Below are 14516 nucleotides of genomic sequence, written 5' to 3' on the forward strand. Positions count from 1 at the left end.
GAACAAGAGAAAGTAGGAAATTGGTAGCTCTATAAGAGGGAATGAAAGAGAAGAGGAGGCATTACAGCTCTTCATTTGTTAAGATGTGTTGTGTTTATGTCATTTTTTCTAAAAAGTAAGGCTCTTTACTTTAGTTTACTTAAATTTAGAATTATTTATTAGTTATTTATTATCCCTCCAGTTTGATGTGAAAACTGACAGTGAATATTCTTGAAATATTATTTGATTTGACAGTCCATTGTTAACTAAAAACATATGTTGATACAACTGTTCTTTATGGTATTGAATGATAATGCAAGTTAGTCGTTTTGATGTTCCGGACCTTTGGTTCGGGAAATTTTCTCTAACTGGACCTCTTTGAATTCTAATTGAATACCCCTGCCCTATGGGGTCCTAACTGCTGCTCCCTGCATTATGGTTTTCCATGTAGGCACATTGAAGGGCCAGAACAGAGCCATACCGCCAATCTTAACTTACTGTGGCGCAAATATCAGTCATGCGGAGTCACGTGACTACACACATGGTAGTATGTTTTTAAGTGGAAAGTACATGAACACACATAGTGGGGGAAATATTAATAGGATTAAACACCAAAACACCAAAATTACTGACAGGAAAATTATGTTGGTTTGAGGCTGTGAATTTCGGTTTCAGTTACTTTTCGAATAAACCATCCAGCCCTACGCTAGCTAATAACTTAGTAAGATGGAATAAATGTACATTCACCAGCAAATTCAGTTTGGAAAGTATCAAATTCATGGCTACATCACCCCTCACTCCTCCTCAGCTCCACTCTCCCATGCAAATACGGTCACTTATGGTTCCAAAAAAACAAGATGGAAAGGGCCAAAGTGCCAAACTCATCCACTTCTTTTATATAGTTTATGATCGTTACACCCTGTCAGAGCTAGTAGCATGGCCTCTTTATCTTGTTTAATCTTCTCTCCGCCTTAGGTGCCCCAGCTTTATTGTTGTAGATAGTTTAGAGTTCACAGATTAGGTCTTCAGTTCAACTTTCTTACCTTCAGCACATGTGCATTCATCACCTCTACAGAGCCGCAGTAGCTTCCCAGCTTTTCTCTCTGGGTGGTAGAATTTCACACAGTGTTTTCCTGAAACAGGAAAGACAGATATATTTTGTGCTAATTGCAGTAACCTACATCGAAAAACATAAAAAAAATGTAATAATGTCTGCTTTTCCACCATGTTATCTACTCTGACAAATATTGACAGCAAAGACAAAATAATGAAGCTCATGGAGGCAGCATATGTTTCTAAATGTCTCTTGAGACTCACGTTCATAGTATTCATAGACAGAGACAGCTGCTGGTTGTAAGACGCCCACTTTCATCTTCTGATGGACCCTAAAACTGATCTCCTCTGGTCGTGTGTGAGAAACCTGTGGAGAGATGTAAAGCAAAGGTGAGACAGAGGTTAAGATAGAAAGGCTAAGGCAGAGAGAAAAAAATATATACAGTAGGTATGAGACTTACCTTGTCCAGGTAGATGATGAGTGAGCCTCTTTCTGACAGGACTGTGTTCATCTCATATTTTGCAATGGTGCGGGCATGTCCTTTGGACAGCTACACACATACACACACACAGTCAGACAATTCTCTAAACCATAAAACACATGTTTGTCCTAAGCATAACATCTGACTGTTGACCTTTATGTGGGTATGTGTGTATCTGTAAAGGGTCTTACTAAGTCCAGGTCATTTGTGTTAGCAGTAAAGCCAGTTAGCAAGCCAATATCCAAGATTGACATGGTTGCATCTCGCACCTTGTCCTTATACCTGTACATGAAAGGACAGAATATTTAAATAAAAGCATATAGAAAATGTAAAGAAAGAAAGAAAGTAAATCTATTCATCAAATCATCTAGCAAGCATCTAGCAGCAACCAACTGATAACCTTTTCCCTCACCCTCCCATTCAAAGCGTTTAGGAAGACCTACGGTAGCGGCCAGTGGTTGAAGTAGCTTATAGAGTTTTTGTAAGATTTAGAACAGCTTATTAGCTGAGCTAAGTGAACTGTTTCAGAAATAAAACCAAGTACTAACTTGTCAATAAGCCCCAATCAGGCTGTGATAGGTAGGTTCAAGAAAAGTGACTTTGACAAGCAACTTTATGCACACAGCTGCATAAATGGCACCCGAGCTTCTCCCAACTCTGTCTTGTAGAAGTGCCGGTACCGGTGAGTACCTGGTCCAGTTTGAGTAATAGTAGCCGCTAAATGCCCTCTCTAGAGCCAGTATTTGGTTTGTCTGTTCATGGCTATTGTAGAACCAGGGTGCTATAATCCACGGATAGGGTGGGCCGGGTCATAAAAATGAACATTCTGATTAACAGCGGATGAGGTGCGGGTGGGTGAAATAGGGTGAAGCGTCTTTCCATTTGCAAACAGCAGCTTAACTTCATTGATTATTTAAATCTCCTGATCAGGGTCTCAAGTTAATTAATATTCTGTGTTTTTCTACACATCCAAATGGTCACACACACAACCCAGGGTCATACAGGGAATCTGTTTGCAGTAAAACAGCCACCCTGATTAATCCTAAAAGTCCTCTGCCCTGTCACGTTCACTCACTACAGTTTTTAGTTTTGTTGCCAAATATCCCATGATATTTGTTGTGACCTTGCTGTGTGCGTGGAAACTTAAAATTACTTACAGCAGCATCTCTCATCGTTAAAGTAAATAAATAATAATATAACAGTAAAATAAACACTTAGGTGGATGATGACCCAGGCATCACCACCATGGAAGGACCACTCTCTGTAGATATAAAGCGCACTCTGTGGTAATCAAAACAATTCTTATTTTCCAATATCCCCCAAAATCTTAAACTTAAATTACTTGTTTAAATTTTAGATGTTTTAAATACAATTTAAACCTGTGGGAAGGGGCTGCTCAATGAGCAAAACAGGTGTTAAAGCTCATTCAAAAAAATGTTGTATAAGTTTTCACCACCATATTTTGATTTTAAAGAAATGTGAAATGCTGAGAAAATCAGGGACAAAGAGGACAGAACAAATTAAAATGATGACCATAACAGAAAGGGGAAGAAGTGAAGTAATGAAGGGCCCATATCTGGTAAGAAAATGTTCTGTAAAAGCCATATTAATGTAATGCTCTTAATTGTACTTACAAAACCTCTATTCTCAGTTTGTATATCTTCTCATCCTCGTCCAGTTTCTCTAGAGGAACAAAACAATTTTTTGTTGTTTTAGTTTATTTGTTTTTCTCATAAAAAGGAATATATTTGGAAGGAAGATGGTCAGACAGCAAATAACGAAACAAAAGTACCTGGCAGGAGCTGCACTGTCATGTTAAACTTCTGACAGTCACTCTCCTTTTCTTTAGGCAGAGCATAATACAGCGACACCATCTGTCACATAGATAAAAGTGCACGATAATGTGAAATAGGTAAATAGGCGTCTATCTCAATAGTCCACTCAAGGTACAAAAAAATACAACTACAAAAAACAAAAGATTATGAAGTAAAATATATTTAATTTATAATAATAATAATAATAATCTTTATTTGTAGAGCACTTCTCAAAAACAATTACAAAGTGCTTTAACAAGTGTAAAGACAATAATACCCAAAAGACAATACAAAAACAATACAAGATAAAAGCATTAAAACATTGAAAAGACTAAAATACTCGTTTAAGATAAATATAAAATTAGTAAAATACAATAAAATAAAAGTGAAATAAGATCGGGAAAGGCTCTCCTACAAAAGTATGTTTTAAGAAGGGACTTAAAAGAGTTCACTGACTCAGCTGACCTGATTTCCTTGGGCAGGCTGTTCCAGAGCCTCGGGGCCCTGACAGCAAACGCTCTGTCCCCTTTAGTTTTCAGTCGAGACTCTGGAACAGACAACAGACCTCTGCCCGAGGATCTCAAGGTACGTGCTGGTGCGTATGGGACTAAAAGGTCAGAAATATAACAAGGCGAGAGGCCATGAAGAGCTTTAAAAGAAATAAATAGAATTTTAAAGTCAATTCTAAAACATACTGGGAGCCAGTGTAATGAAGCTAAAATAGGAGTAATGTGGTCATATTTCTTTGTTCTGGTTAAAAGCCTGGCAGCTGAGTTCTGGACAGTAACTTACTGTCAGTGTTGCTTCTCCTGTGCCTGTGGCAGTCACTGTTACATTCTGGTTTATATCATTGATCTGTGGGAATTTAAATATGAACATAAACACACACACACACACACACACACGGATCAGCAGAAGAAACATATGGAATGAAAGGTGATCGAGAACAGATGATAATATTAATGAGCCACTGTGAATTTGTTTATGTTGGTGGGAGTGTGTTCTCACTTTAGACGTTCTCGTGGCATAGTGGTTGTCCCTGTTGAAGTTGTACTTTTCAGGTTTTGACCTGCCTGGCAACAAGATGTCCACATTCAGATCATACTCTGGTTCTTTAGCACTGGCCCAGTACTCAGCTATAGCCTGGTACACTATTATAGTAGCCTGGAGAGAGAAAAAGATAGAGAGGGAAAACGAGATGTAGAAAAAATGGGCTACAAACCAAGATTAAATAAAAAGATGCAACTTCACCGAAAACATATGGAGTTACATAACTTTATTAATATGCAGAGAGGGGTCTGAATTACCTGAGTTGATCCAAAGCTTCCGCCCACCTCCTGCTGTTGGCTGAACCATCTGACAACAGGCCTGGCTTCTTCAAAGGCCTTTATTAACAGAGGGCAAGTATACAGTTAAAATGTTCTGTGGTTGACTTTGCATTTGATTTTAAAATATCTTTAGTTAAAATACAAAGAAGTCCTGATTCTTAACAGTTATACTGTACTTTACATGTGGATCTACTACCTGCTAGTTTTCAAAGGCTACCTGATACAAGCACCTAATTACAAATGACATCATGTCTCATCTGTTTTTGTCACATTTGTATTATTATTATTCTGTTATTATGTAGTGAAGGATGTTAAATCATCCTAGGGCTGCAGTTAACAATGATTTTGGTATTCGAAGCTTCAATAGATTATTTCAACGATTCATCGATGCGTCGTTTAATAAGTACTACAGGAGCTGACAACAATTATGGCACCCGATGTTGGTTTCCAAACCACTTTTATCAAGAAAACACACGAGAAATGTGTTTTTATAAAGATGGCAATTATAAAGGCAAAGAATATTAGATTTATTCATTTAGCTGATGCTTTTATCCAAAGTGACTTACAATTGCTATACATGTCAGAGGTCGCACGCCTCTGGAGCAACTAGGGGTTAAGTGTCTTGCTCAGGGACACAATGGTGGATGGGTCACAGTGGGGAATATGGTTGAAAGGATGGATTATTAGCACAGACAGGTAGCAGAGACTGAACTCCCCTGCAGCTCTCTCTGTAGCTCAGACAAAGGTGCAGCTCCCTGACACCCAGTTAACTCATGACTGTGAGATTACAACTCACGGCCCAAAAATGAGAACAAACGCACGTGTGCACATTTTCCCTGGACTGCAGCTTACTTTGGCTAGCCTTCAACTCAACAATCAATCATGATTTCAGTTAAAAATTAATTAAGTTGCTGTTACTGTTACCTTGTCTGTGGTCAGCTGGCAGAACACCGGCTGCTTTCTGATAAGGCACCGTAAAGTTTCGTTTTATGTTACGGATGGTAACATTACAGAGTTGTTGTTTTCTTTAGCATGAAATAATAACATACTTTGGACACTTTCTTCTTTGTCCTCTCTATTTTCTCTCTCTTCCCCCACTTTGCAAACAGCTCCATCATAATCACGTCGTGTTCACAGCATAAACGCGATGTGCAACAGTAATAAATGTCCGTGCAAAACACTGTGCTGTATAGTTACATGGATTAAACAAAGCATCGATGCAAAGAATTTGTGTCGAAGCATTTTATTAATCGATTTTATCGATTTAATCAATGAATCGTTTCAGCCCTAAATCATTCATAGTGTCATTTACACTGGGGACAAGTCCCCACCACATTTTGAAATGGCTGATTTTGTCCCCATGACTTTTGTTAAAAGCATTTGTTAAAAATGTTATGAAAAATTGCTTGCACCAAGAAATGTTAAATATCTGAAAATACTCTGAGAATGGTTTATTTGCACAATAAGAAAACATGCAAAGCAATTTAAATATAGAAGAAACAAATGTGCATTGTTCAAAAAAGTAAAAGGCTGCTTATTACTGCATTATATTCTATTGTATTTTTCTATTTATGAATTTTCACCTGCCACTGAACAGACATTTCCACCCTAAATTGGAGCAGAAAATCTCTATAGAATGCAGGAAATTAAGTTTTTAACCTAAATCTTCAATTAAATTTCAGCATTTCATATTTCTTCAAAATAGTGTTAAAAATCTTCTCATCTTGTTTGTCAGGTCTCATGTCGCAATTGTATTGTCATGCCCCTAATGTGAGCCCTTATGTCCCCACCACTTTTCAATACAAAGTGATGCCCTTGAAATCAGTCCCTTGTTTTCAAGTTCAAGTCATTGGAACTCTTGTAACCAAAGGCTGCCTATTGGGGTAGAAAAAGTGCCTTCAAATATCTAAATACAATCATAAAGTGTTGTGGAAAGTGATCACCAGTAATATAAAAAAGGGTCCATGTTGGGTAAATGAGCCAAACAACTTGACAGTGCAAAGAGACACAAACTTTTTACCTTTTAGTGAGGTAGCATTCATGATGCATGACATCCTTATGAGAAACACACTAGTGGGACATGCTCACCTTGGCCTTGACCAGAGCCAAAAGAGCGTAACCTGTGGCCTCCAGTGTGTGTCCACCAGGTACCGGCCAGTGGGACAGCTCTGAGGAAGACACAAACAAATAGCTTTTTGTTTTATGATGCTGTCCCCGGAATGATTTTAATTCACTAATAATTTCTCAATCCCTAATAAATATTTTAGGGAATGAGAAATTATTAAGTGAATTAAAATCATTCATCTCACAGAAGTGTAATAAAAGATAATAAAAAAGTAAATTGGACATGGATATTTGAGAGATTAAAAACATCTGATATTTGGTGAGAAAATCAGATACTGTTCACACTTTAAAGATGAAAACAACATTTTCAGTTCTGGTAAAAAATCTATATAAATGAGACACATAATTACATTGAACATATCATTGGCATTTCTGTACTGAGCTGAAAGTCCTCCCATAATATCGACCTTATATGTGTAATATTTTTGATCTATACGTGTAGACTCTGTTTCTGAATATTAGTTTAAGACAATTGCTGTGTGACGACACCTGAGGAAGCAAACTTGTAGAGGACCTCCTGGTTCAGTTTGTTTTCATTGGCCAGGGCATAAGATGTCATGGCAACAGCATATGGGTTGGTGAGGCTGGGCAGATGCCTCTCCAGGTAGGCCACTGCTTTGTCTATACTGCCTGGCAGACTCTGGAAAGAAAGGAAGGACAAGGAGGATAAGGGGAGAGCAGGAAGATATTGACAGACAGAGAGATTTTTCTACAATCATAAAAGCTGTGAAATTGGTCAGATAACTTTAACCCACAACTTTAAAAAAATCACTTCTGTTCAGGAAAGTCATATGATTCTGGCACGATAGCTGAGACTGAGATTGTAATGCAGAGCTCACTGTTACCTAACAACATACAGGTTATGTTTGAGAAAGCCTTTCATGCCGCCCATGACTAGCACATTTACTGTGTGGTATTTCCTGACTGTGTGGAAGGTATTAGTTGTTTTAAGCTAATTAGCGTATCTGTCCTGCTGTTTTTTGTGTTTGGAGAACTCTGGCAACCTAGCAAACATTACTCAAAATAGTGTTACATTTGCTATTTTTACCGTTTAGTAACCATCCCAAAAGCCAGAGAGATGTTAAAACATACTGTCTGAAATTTTTAAACAAATATAACTACTAACATAAGTAAAGCCAGGCCAGGTTATATAGTGTCAGAATAGAATACGTCTGGAGTAACAGAATAGAATACGTCTGGAGTAACATTTTTCCTAACCAAATTTATAATTCAAGGACTAACTACAACACTTCAACACAGTACCCGTTTAACCCAACTCGTGGAGCTAATGTTAACTTTTTAGCTACAGTTGAAAAAATCTGCCGGAGACCGGTGGCTAGAAATGCAAGCCAGCTTTTGTCTACCTCTGTCTGAATTGATGGACCCCTTTCATAGATTAGAGAAAACCTTTTATGGTGGTGAGTTACTCACATTAACAGTGGCAGAACACAGTGTGCGTGACTCCTGCATGGCAATGAGGCAGAAGGCTGTCATGGAGGCGTCTGAATCTGTGCCTTGCACACCACCCTTCACATACACACAAACACGATGTTATTTATATAGTAATATGATAGATAATGACGTGCAATTGTGTTTATCTTGATAAGATCAAGATGAAGATGTGTATATATGTTCATGAAATCAGTGCACACACACGCATTGCATTACTGTACACACGTCCAGCTTCTCTAAACATGCCGTCAGGTTGCTGTGTGTTGAGAATCAGAAACTTGACAGCCTCACAGATGAGGTGGCTTGGCACTGCCACCAGACCGTTGGCCATGGCAAACACCTTGGCAACATAGGCCGTCAGCCTTAGAGAGGAGAGGACAGTAATTACATCGTAATTTATTTGCACATGAAATATACCCATCTTCCTCATATTCAGAATCTTAGTTAAAGCAACATTATGTAAGATGTGTTTTTTTGTGTGATTTGGTGCCCTTTTTGCGCCCCGTTTCAGACACTATATTCAACACTTATAATTACATTATAATCAAGTACTGACAAGTCACCAACTTTGATAACACAGCCAAACATCAAGCAAGTGCCACAACACAAGGCGGAAGAATATCACTTACTAGTCTGACTGTGTAAATTACACGGAAAGACTGCTATCTCTTTGTCTGTCTTGTAGCCTTTTATGTCACAAAGCTCTTGCCAACGTCCAGAAGCCTCTTGCTCAGTAGGTCACTCTCTTTGTCTCTTCTTAGCTTCCCCTGTAAATGTCGTCTTCCGTCTATTCGCCTCTGCCATTGGTAACTTTATGTCCTTAGAGGCTTCTGAGCACAGTAATGTTGCATGCTTACCCAGCTGCGGCCCAGCTCTCCACCAGCAGCAGCATAATGTTGCTTGAAACTTGGATGGTAAGCTAGCCAACAAAGCTAGACAGCCAGCGACGCAGAAGCACTTACAGTAACATTACTGATGTCTGAATGTGTTATCTAGTAAGTTTGCTTTCATCAGTTTGAGATTTATAGCTAGTGGCTAAACCTCTGTCTATGAAACCTCTGTCTGATTTCGCTTGACAACTTTGCTAACAACCAAAACATCAAGTGAGTGCAACAACACGACTTGCATCCTTTCAGCTCTTTTAGCTCTCGCCAACGAGTGAAAGCCAGTCCGATGTTTACACTTGTCCGGTTGCTTGCTTGTCACTCTCCCTTTTTCTCTATCTCTGACATCTTCTTCTGTCTCATGGCAGCCTTCGTTATAACATAATTGTGGTCATAAAATATCCCGTTGCACTTCTTGCAAAGAATAGGGGTTTCCTGGTGTCATAGCAAAATTCCCAACCTGGTTTTCTCCATTTGGCCATCGAGTCATCCCCCAGAGTAAGTGGCCCTATGTTTCCCTCCCTCTCTGCCTGAAGCTGATGTGTTGTGCTAAACACTGGTGGTGGTTGAGATGAGTTGCAGCCATAGTGGTAACGAGAGAGACTCCATTCACCCTATTATAACTCAGTGTAGCATCAAAATGATTTTTAAGCTGTTATTTTAAGATAAAAATTCTACATAATGTTGCTTAAAAGGAGGATGTGCAAACATTTATGTATGAGTTCATGGATGTTTGGATGCCTCACCAGGTGCTGCTTTTGCTATCTTTAAACACAGCAAAAGACCCATCATTTTTACGGTAGGCAAGCTGGTTCTGGTAGCCTGGACAAAAAAACCCCAAAACACACAACTTTTTAAAATGGTAGTAAATAATAGGCCTGCAAGATATGAGGAAAATCTGCAATGTGCGATAACTGCTTAATATTGCGATCACAATGTGATGGGATAAATAAACAAGTATTGAAGTGCAGTGCGCATATTAGCTGCCTGGTTGTTTTTAAATTCAATACAGGTTTTGAATTGAATTAAATATAACTTAATGTTGTCGCAAGAGCATCAACAGTAAACTTTGCAACACAAAAATAGTAGTGGTAAACTTAGCTAAACAAAATACAGACAGAGAGCTTTTGTTATTGCTTGTTTTTATCATTTCGCTATTGACTGTGGACAGAACAGATTAAAATATTCCTTCCTCCAGGTTTACATGTTTGTGTTCATTGTACTGGTATATTGATTAAGAATTGGAGGGTTTTATTGCACCTACTTACAGTAGTTATTGTCACCTTGGAGTTAACCTCACCTTTACTTCACTGTCTCCACAGCGGCCTCCCTGCTCTGCTGACTTCTGTGTGTGCGCCATAGACAGTATAAAAAAGGTGTGCGGGTGCATGTAGGAGTTGACACCGAGAGCATATGGCAGAGGCCGCAGCCTGATATTAAACACTACAGTCTTTAGTAGAGCCCGACCAATTAATCAGTATGGCATTTTGACAGCTGATTAATGGCGATTAAAAAAAGAATCGGAGTCGGGTGATCCTTCTCTCTTGTCATAAACAGGCCTGTCATGATAACTACTTTTTGTTGGATGATATATTATCTGATAAATAATTGTGATAAACGATATTATTGTTGTTGTAACACCATTTTATGCCACATATATAATGATATAAAAGCATATTAATGCAAGTACACCCTTTCTAAGACCAACTGAATTTTCGCACAACCAAAACAACCTCTACCTCTGTGCAGCTTCAAATTCCACTGAAAGCGTTTCAGAAGAAAAGCGTTTTGCCTGCATGATTTTGTTGACTTGTTCATGACTCCTGAGAGTAAAATGGATTCTTTTTTTGTTTGTGTTATATGTGTTTATTGTTGATATACGATCAAGAGTGCACAGGGAATTTTATTGTATCCCTGGAGCAGAGAGAAGCTTTCAAATGTATAATGTTAGGCTACGTTCAGGCCTTAATCTCAATTCCGATTCTTTTCCCAAATCTGATTTTTGTTTTTGTTTGACAGTTCACATAGTTTAAATGTGGCCCACATCAGACTCTACTGCGAACTGTCCGCGGTCTGAAAGTGACCCGCATGCGCAGCAGAATAACGCGATGTCACGCAGCAAACTGTTGCAGGCTACTGAAGTAAACAAGGAGCAAGATAGCTCCAGTTAGCTCGCAGCTGACTTCCGTTTTTCATGGCCCTGTCACGGGTCACATTTCTCCCGAATTATGACAAGTGTTCACAACTTTCTCTTATTTTCTTTACGGTTTCTGGCGCTGTACAACACAACTGCCCCACAACTGCCCCCCCCCCCCCTCTCTCTCCTCTCTGTCCGCTTGGATTGAATTAAAAGAGGGCTGGTAAAGGGATAAACTAGATGTGAAAATGCTACATTAAAAATATCCATTGTGGCAGATTATGTGTAAGGTAATAACTACTGCACAAAAAACAAACAAACAATATATATATATATTATATAATATTTTTTGCCTATGTAGAAGTGTCCTGTTTATCATAATGTATTATAATATTTATAATGACATGAATAATAATATATATTTTATTATTATTATTATTAGTAGTAGTAGTAGTAGTAGTAGTAAGAGTAGTAGTTTTTTATTGTTATTTTTATTTTTATTTTCTGTTTGGCAGGCCCACACAATATATACACTATTTCCTTCATGTTTATTAGTAGTACTCTATAGTTTATAAGGGATCTTTAAATCTTTTTTTTGTTTTACATTACAACATTTGACTGTTATTTATCTTTAATATATTTTGTTGTACTTTTGTTCAGCCTTCTGTTATGTTATCTTGGTGAGGTTTCACCACATAAGAAATGTTAGGGATAATCTTTGTTTATGTTATGTGTAAGAATAGTGACCAATGTATCGGCATATCAGATTTTAAAATCCTCAAATATCGAAATCCTATATCTTGTCGGGCTCTAGTCTTTAGCCTCAGGGCCCGTTTAATACAAAGTTGTGGTAGTCGATTAACATAATCATTTACGTCCCGCTGGCTGCCATCACGTTAATTACTAACATTGGCTGCAAACAGGTTACAGGTTTATTATTGATATGAGTCTGGGGGTGTGTTGACTCACAGTAGTTTATAGGCTGTGATTAGTTGTCACAGTGCACATTACATGGTTGTGCTCTGTAAGTGAAAAACAGGTTACAGTTACAGAATTCCTATAGCTAGATAGCTATGCAGTGTTATAAGTAGCCTGGATTGAACGCAGCAGGTGATACAACAGTCATTATAACCACAAGAGACTTGAGACTTGACTTGGACTTTAGCTCAGAGACTTCTGAGCATCTCTGATATACGAGTAAGATAAGATTTCAGGTATCTGTGCCTGTGTGTGTGCCTACCTGTCTTAATGTGTTGGAGGGCTTCGCCTCGTTTCTGGAATCCCACAATTTCCCACTGGTTGGTTTTGTCCAAATATGTGGTTGCAATGACAGGCAGGGTCATTCTGGCCATGTTCTGCTCTCCACAGCCTCCGGGCTGTTGGATCATACTACCCATAGAGGTCCCTTTAATGGCGTTCTCCACCAATACAGATACTTGTTCTCTCCCTGCATGCACACACATTATAAACCAATGGGAAGAAACAACTGAACAAACATGCAAACATCCCCCACAACTAGAGCAGCGGTCATTCCCCAATAAGAACAATAGAGTTCGTTGTTAGGACACTCAGATACACATACAGAAACATGCCCAACTGTATCTTACCTGTCACAGAGATCTGTGTGCTAGTAGGCGTGTTTGGAACCAAATCTTTCTTAGGAATTGCACTGTTGATAATTTGTTGTTGTTTACCATCTAAACAGTGGGCAGGTTGGATCAGTTAGCCAGTGATAAAAACATAATATTTCGAAATTACTATATAATGTAGCTATTTAATGGGGACACTCACCTACACCATTTTTAGTGGGGTCTAGAGTTACAATGTGAGGAGATTTAACCAGTACACCTTCAGGCTGGAAAAACAGCAGATAGGACAAACATTAGTAATATATGCTGGTGTAACAAAATACAACATGTAATATTATATCTTGGTCTATTTTTTTCTTTTTCAGAGTTCATTTTGGCTACTACTGATCAGATGCGGAAAAGCTCTGTGTCTTTTTTAAAGATTGTAGACAAACAATGTTTTTGTTGTTTAATATGAAGGACTAGTTGAATATGACCGGATTTCAAGCAAGTGGCTACATACAACATCCCAGCTTAAGATCAGTCGTAAAATTACAGGCCTGAGATGAAATGCAAAGTTTAAACAGAGAACTTTTTATTGCAACATTTTACTACAGTAAGTTAATAAGTTAATGTTCTGTTATCCTATAAAAAAAGCTGTAAGCCCACTACATGGAGTGTGTTTCTCTTACCACCACCCGCAGCATCTTCATGATTCCATCACTGAGCGATGAGTCTTTAACAGCTGCTTTGACCTCAATGCGGGATTCTCCATCCTTCATGGGTATAATGATAAAGGGTACAGATCGTGTAGTTTGGGGCCCGATATTAACCTCCTGACGATATTTTCCATGTTTAGAGGCTGCGCTGCACACGTTTTCCTCTTCAATCAGATCCACACGCACCTTGAAAACAAGACAAAGACAGAGAAATGGACTGAGGTATGTGTAGTTGTTGCAAGGCAAAGACCCCCATAGAGTGGAAAAAAAGGATCATAAACCATTCATCAGTACACAGAAATGTAATGCCTTACATTGTAAATATTGCAGTAAGGTTGCCCCACTTCTGGGACCAATCATCACGTGAGAGGGGTATTACACTTACCAAAGACTGGAGGAAGGATTTATTTTATTCTCCTTGTATGTCAGTCCATATTTAATGTATTTAATGTAAAACACCTGAGAAAAAATATTGGCTCTGGCTTGAAACACCAGAGAAGAGTAACACAGACTTACGGTGGCAGGATCAGGGCTGTAGTTGTGGAGGATAGCCTTAACTTCTAGCTGCTCTCCACGGACAGCAGAATACGGCAGCCTGAGATCAATGAAGAATTCCTTCCGGACAATTACTTCTAATGGTTCGCCAACACAGATTCCTTAAAGATGACAGGGATAGGAAAAAACAAGTGATGAAACAGAGAGAGTGTGAGGGGTTTAAGGTACAATTTAAAACTTTTGTCACTGAAGCCTCACCATTAGTTCTTGACAGACTGATGCCAGTGAACTGCCAGGTTGTGATCGAGTCTTGTAAAGGAACATTTTTCAAAAATGTTGTGGTGTCACTGAAAGAAAGAAATACTTTGAGAGGTAAAGGGTAGCTTTAAATGCTAGTGGTGTCATTAATGAAGTTTGCAGTATATTTTTTGTGAGTATAGCAGAGATGCACCAATTTTGACGGCCGATTCCAATTTTTTAG

At 38.6% G+C, this 14516-nt stretch overlaps 1 protein-coding gene across 1 annotated transcript in view; it reads right to left on the bottom strand.

Annotated features, from left to right (window-relative positions):
* Positions 1-14516, bottom strand: part of LOC119899479 (complement C3-like) — a 38961-nt gene that overhangs the window by 8709 nt on the left and 15736 nt on the right. Inside the window, exons 20-39 of the mRNA XM_038714041.1 lie at positions 14294-14382; positions 14057-14196; positions 13514-13726; positions 13045-13108; positions 12861-12950; positions 12494-12700; positions 9863-9938; positions 8435-8594; positions 8212-8307; positions 7270-7420; positions 6745-6824; positions 4636-4713; positions 4337-4492; positions 4121-4183; positions 3307-3388; positions 3149-3197; positions 1706-1796; positions 1494-1583; positions 1297-1399; positions 1023-1112 (exon numbers count right to left, since the gene is read on the bottom strand). Of these exons, the coding sequence (XP_038569969.1) occupies positions 1023-1112; positions 1297-1399; positions 1494-1583; positions 1706-1796; positions 3149-3197; positions 3307-3388; positions 4121-4183; positions 4337-4492; positions 4636-4713; positions 6745-6824; positions 7270-7420; positions 8212-8307; positions 8435-8594; positions 9863-9938; positions 12494-12700; positions 12861-12950; positions 13045-13108; positions 13514-13726; positions 14057-14196; positions 14294-14382 (2168 nt within the window). The remainder of the gene's footprint in view (positions 1-1022; positions 1113-1296; positions 1400-1493; positions 1584-1705; positions 1797-3148; positions 3198-3306; positions 3389-4120; positions 4184-4336; positions 4493-4635; positions 4714-6744; positions 6825-7269; positions 7421-8211; positions 8308-8434; positions 8595-9862; positions 9939-12493; positions 12701-12860; positions 12951-13044; positions 13109-13513; positions 13727-14056; positions 14197-14293; positions 14383-14516) is intronic.

Source organism: Micropterus salmoides, unplaced genomic scaffold, assembly GCF_014851395.1.
Source record: "Micropterus salmoides isolate LMB-PRFRI ecotype aquatic unplaced genomic scaffold, ASM1485139v1 Ms_hic_scaffold_12, whole genome shotgun sequence".
NCBI classification, from domain to species: Eukaryota; Metazoa; Chordata; class Actinopteri; order Centrarchiformes; family Centrarchidae; genus Micropterus; species Micropterus salmoides.